We start from the raw sequence: 5921 nt of genomic DNA on the forward strand, positions 1-5921 counted from the left end.
TTGAAAAATGTAGTTGCCTTTTAATTTCTCAAAAATACCCTTATTTAATGTAAGTTGTTATTACTGTAAACTACCTTATTTAATATTGATTGTTAGTATTGAATATAATCTACCCTATTTAATGCATTTAGATTTTCCAAAACATATTATGAAAAGCCAACTTTATTTAATGTAAGGGTATATTAGGAAAATAACAATCTAAATTTGTTTTTCCAATAAAGTTAACTATTTTTTCTTAAATTGTGTGAAAAAAAAACTAAAACTATCAAAATGGGACAGAGAAGTACTTAATTAAATCAAGAATAACCTTCCCATTTTACTCTCCAGACGCACTTCATTAGTCCATCAAGTAAAAGACAAACGGCAACTTTCATTGTAGTAATTAGTTTAAATCCCACAGTAACTATGATAAGATTAGCTCAGAAATTGTAGGAAATGTATAGTAAATATGATTGACAGTCTACGTTAGTAGCAGTTAAAACTGCAGTTTAGGATTGACTAAATTGCTAGTAAGCTGATTCATCCTTAGACTAACCGACTTACTAGTCCCAGAATTTTTCCTTTTCCATATTCTGATTCCAACCAATGACAGTAATCACTCACAGTAATAAAGAAAGTAAAAACTGCTACTAGTTGCTATCATGTATAAATATGATTTTAGTTACTTTGCTAATGCAGTAATTTGGTCCGATTAAAACTCGACATTTCACTTGTTCGATAATAAAAAATATTTTGAAGTAATTAACCGACAATACGATTGTCACACTCTTAGTCAATCTTTGAAATGTTCAACAATTTTTTAGGAATTATATATAGTAGTATTAGAGAATCATCTAAACTTACAGCCTGGCAACATTGAGGGGGCAGATTGTCATTACATAAAAACTATGGTGCAAAATATTAAAAAGGCGATACTATAAGTCCATAATCTTGCAATTACCATCCCTCCCAAAAAAAGAAAAAAAGAAAAAAAGAAGTTCCAGTTGGAAATTACATCGTAAATTACGGAAGTGTCCCCCTAAGAAATGAAGTGTAGATTCTGACTAATTGTCTCGTATTTGGGTGCACAAGTGGAAATACACAAATAAGATATGCCAGAAGCATTGCCCTCTGCGTCATCACCCAGACGCCATCAGGAAGACATCACAAGATAAGCGTCAGCATTACTACTGTGCGTTTTTATTAGTTTACTTAGTAGTATAATCTACGCTGGAGATTTTTTTTTGGTGTAGTAATTTTCTTTCTCTTTTCCTCCAATTTGCTTACCGTTTTCCTCCCACCTTCCTCCTTTCCTATCCCAAAAAGCAGCGCAACCCTTCCATTTTCTTCACTCACTCGACCCTCCTTCCAAATATCCCCCCAGCCAAAAACCCACTTCTTGGATAAGCTTAAGACCATGGACTTACCAAACCCTCAACAGCTCCGTACAATCCAAGAAACTGTGATCGGAAAGCTACTAAAAGGAAAAGAATCCGCAACCCAACTTGTAGCCTTACTCAAAAAGCCCAGAAGCTCTGGAGATCGTGGTGGGTCGGTCTCGGCTGAGGAACTTGCCCTCCAAATCTCTAGATCTTTTTCTGAGAGTATTTCTGCCTTTAGCTCTCTTGAGGGTAAGGGTAATGGGATATGCCAGATCGTTGCCGCCGACGGCGTCGTTAGGGTGTCTTCCGTTGACCGGGGGAGCTCCAAGACTTCGGACAACAGCAGGAAGAGGCTAGGAGTGAAAGATCGGAGGGGTTGCTATAGGAGAAGGTGAAGCGATAATATATTACTTTCTGCAATAGTGACTACCACTAGTATTTTTACTGTTGGCTTCTTGTTGAATTTGTGTTCTTTATTCTTCAAGCATATACTGTACTGTACTTATTAATGTTGTGTTGTATAATTTGCATGATTCTTCTTGCAAGGTGATGGCGGCGATAAGAAATTAGTAGTAGTATATATATTGATTTGGATTTTTGCTTGGATGTGTGTGTTTGGAGATTCTGAGATGTTTTCAGAAAGTAAACTTTAAATAACTCAAAGTTGCAATAAAAACAAAGAAGAATATATACTTGATTTCACTTTTCAGCCACCATGATGGTGATCATATATGGAGCAGCAGAAATAATAATGATAGAGCCGAAATTTTGGTATAACTCCATCCCAGTTATTCAGCTAATTATTAGTGTAGCTGACAAATATAACAAACATTTTTTTTTGGTTCTTGTGATTAAAAAAGAAAGAAAAAAAAGGAAGTACGTACTTGCTGACAAATAATGTCCCAAATAGTAGTAGTAGTAGAAACTCACACATGGGATTAGACAGTTATTTCTTATTCATTTGAATATTCCTATGGCCTTATATATTTTCTTTTACCTTAATGCTTCTAACCCAGAAAAGACATATATATCTGTTACGTATATATGCTTTAAATATTCTGTACTAGCTACAGGCTTTATTTAGATAATTGTGATAAATAAAATTGGTGGCCAGGTTCTTCTGTGATTCTTTTTATTTTTCCTTATTTCCCTTTCATGAGCTTGGGTGGTAAAATTTTGAGTATTCGATTTACTTATTTATTTTTGAGATCTATGTACATTTCCATTCTCCTTCAACTATCTAATCAATTAAGTTATCCATATTGAATCTGCAGAAACGTTGCGCAGTCTTCGATTATTGTCTCCTCTACTGTGGAAGATGGACATGCATGGAGAAAATATGGACAAAAGGAAATCCTCAACACAACATATCCAAGGTATATATTGTCTCTTGAAGCATAATTTGTTTCTTTATGTGACAGTACTAGAACAGTATAAGAAAATCACAGCAGCCTGAAAATATTACTTTAATTATCTCAGTTATAAAAAGGAGTTGGCAGCACAAGAATGCTTTGTAAACTATTATCTGATGAGGATCCACCACTGACAAGTCATGACAAATAAAAAGTCCCTTTAGAACTGAATAGTGATGCCTTTTTTCTCAATTTTGTGATTGGCAGGTGCTACTTTAGGTGCACCCACAAGCATGATCAAGGCTGCAAGGCAACCAAGCAAGTCCAGAGGATCAAAGAGGAGCCCGTCATGTACCAAACCACATATTTTGGGCATCATACTTGCAGTGATACCCTGATGAGGGCTCCACAAATCATCTCAGACACAGATCCCATGGACTCTTGTCTGCTTAGTTTCGAAACAAAGGCCCCAATCAAGCAAAATCTTCTTTATCCTAATCGGGTGATGACCACCGCCACAGCCACAGGGAATCAAGAATTCAAAGATGAGACGCAGAGTGATGTCTCCGACAACAAATCATGCCTGGATTCTTCTACCATGTTGCAGAATCCAACGACTAATTCAGAGACATCTGGACGGAGATCCTCCAACGTTAATGGAGCTTATCACGAAGAAGTGGTCTCTGGCATGCACTCATGCTCATCAACTCCTTTGCAAGGGCTGGATATGGAGGATTTCAGTACTAAATTTGATGATCTAGACGATCATCTTTTATTTGACGACATGGCCGGGCTCTTGCCTGCCCTTTCCTAAACTCTTGGCCTGAATCCATATAACTTCACTGTCTTCCAACTCCAGAAGCTGTTCGGACAAGTGATTGAAATTCAGCTGCTCTCGCCTGCCCGGAACTAAAGGGAACTGCTTTCTCTCTAATTCAAGTCCTTGTGCTTCACTAAACATGGTGTCCACTGGTTAATTTGTCATTACTGTAAAAGGTATAGCTGTAGATGTAAATGTCTGTGTGGTGGGGTGGGAGCTACCGTTTGTTCTTTTTCTTTATCGAGGTGTGATTAATGTAACTATCGATAATATGTACGACGCTAATACCTTTTACTGCTATAATTTAATAACCCAGTTAGATGTGTAAGACAAGTAACAGTTCTTCATACGAGCGTTCGAATACCTTGAAGAAACGTTGCAGCAACTAAATCATTGCTTAATGAATCCATCATTATTAACAGCACTCTACAATCACTAACCAGAAAAGAGCAAGTGACGATGGGGAAGGCGCTATCGTTGGTCTGCAAGTTGATGCACGATTTTACACATGTTTTATGTTATAGTACCGCCGGTCTGGTCCATATCAGCTGCATATGCTAGATGGATAATCCAATATTTTCACCATCTTCCTGTACTAAGGGCTTGAAAACCACAGGATCAAGTTCAAGTGGTAACTGGTAGGTCATATACATATCTGGTGTGGCCCAGCCTCAGATACCACCATAATTCTTTTCGAGAATTAACATTGTAATATGGGTATTCTTAATAGTTCGCTTTCCCTTAGCTTCTGCAATTTCTGACACCGACTTGGATGATGGAACCGGAACCTTTATGTCTTTCATTCACGGAATTGCAATCTTGTATTTGCTCTGGATTTTTATGTACTCGATAAATAAATGCTTTTTTCTTCCTTCCTTGGAGTTGCATATATCTATATGTAACTAGAAATGTACTAATTGCTATAAAAAAAAACTGTAATAATTTATCTTTTGTCATTTCTGGCCACCATGCAGAAAACGACAAAGACATAAGGAATTAAAAATCTAGACTTTTCCCCTTTATATACTAACGTAACAAAAGGAATTGTTTCTTTCCCTAGTGGGTGTGTTTGATAGGTAAGTTATTTCAAATAATATTTTGTTTACATTATAAATATATTTTTTAACTCATTTTTTATATTTTTAATTATCTTTTTATCTCACGTACATCACATCACAAAAAATATTACTGTGCACAAATTTAGAGATTATTTGAAGTATTATTTATAATTTTAACTGTAGTATGTTTTGTGATATGATATATGTATGATATATAAAAATATAGTTCAGAATATAAAATGTGATTGAAAAATACGTTTATAATACAAATAGCATTTATTGTATTTAAACACGCCCATTGATATCAACCTAATCCTTAACAAACAGAAAAGTTAAGAAAAGCTCTAGATGTATAATTAGAAATACAAACGGATCTAATCAAACTAGATAGCTAGTATTTAAATCTATTTGATTATTTTAACGAGTTTAACTTTTTTTTTATTGGTCAATCTCAAATAAATTTTATCGAGTCAGTGTGAAATTTTTACATGTATATTTCAAATTCTACACTAATTGTGCAAACTCAAGAACACAAAATGCTCATCATTTGGTTTGTTTAGTCGGGAGCTAAACAAACTCCAGCTCTTATGGAGCCAAATTGGAATTTAGTAAGGTTCCGAGCCAAATTGGAGTTTTTTTCTTCTTTCTCTTTTGCACTCTAGGGTTCTGAATTCTAGATATTTCTTTTTTTCTTCTCTCTCTCTTGCACTCAAATCCTGGACTTCATAGATTGAGCGATTCTGACCTCTCACGCAAACTGCAAATGCTTACGCCGAAAGAAGATCCTGCTTGCAGCCCTTTTTTTTTGTTTTTCTTTTTTGAGCTACTCGCAGCCAATTTTGCTCTAAACTGTGCACAAAATTAACCAAACGAGTCGCAGTAATATTACAATGGATATGTTAAATAGCTTCATACTACCATTAAACCACAAAATACTTTCGATGGAAAATTTGCTTCATCTAAAATACTGCATCAACCAATCATTAATGTCATTGCCACCCCGAGAATGCAAATGCGCGGCCAAAAAACACTTGGATAGAGTATTGTTTGGTATAATTATTGGAATATTTTTTGTAATGTAATGTATATGAGATAAAACAAATAATTAAAAATATAAAAAAATAAATTTATAATACAATAAAAATATTATTTAAAAAGATCCGGTTACTTTTCTCTTCGGAGAACCAATAACTCATTTCAAAGCGACTAGTAAACACAGTAGTACAACCTTAGCCAATTCATTAGGCTAGTGGATAGCCAGTTGGCACGTAGTTAAAGAAAAGTCTTTGAAGTAATGATTGTTCCCTTTCTTGTCTTATTGAGAAGAAAT

General features: G+C 35.1%; 1 protein-coding gene across 1 annotated transcript; it reads left to right on the top strand.

Moving 5' to 3' along the window:
- Window positions 1–1213: 1213 nt before the first annotated feature.
- Window positions 1214–3866, top strand: LOC113761300 (WRKY DNA-binding transcription factor 70). Its single transcript, XM_027304231.1, has 3 exons — window positions 1214–1752; window positions 2636–2737; window positions 2981–3866. The coding sequence occupies exons 1-3, from the start codon at window positions 1397–1399 to the stop codon at window positions 3525–3527; spliced, it is 1005 nt and encodes a 334-aa protein (XP_027160032.1). The 5' UTR covers window positions 1214–1396; the 3' UTR covers window positions 3528–3866.
- Window positions 3867–5921: the final 2055 nt, after the last annotated feature.

Source organism: Coffea eugenioides, chromosome 2 (genome assembly GCF_003713205.1).
Source record: "Coffea eugenioides isolate CCC68of chromosome 2, Ceug_1.0, whole genome shotgun sequence".
In the NCBI taxonomy this organism is placed as follows: Eukaryota; Viridiplantae; Streptophyta; class Magnoliopsida; order Gentianales; family Rubiaceae; genus Coffea; species Coffea eugenioides.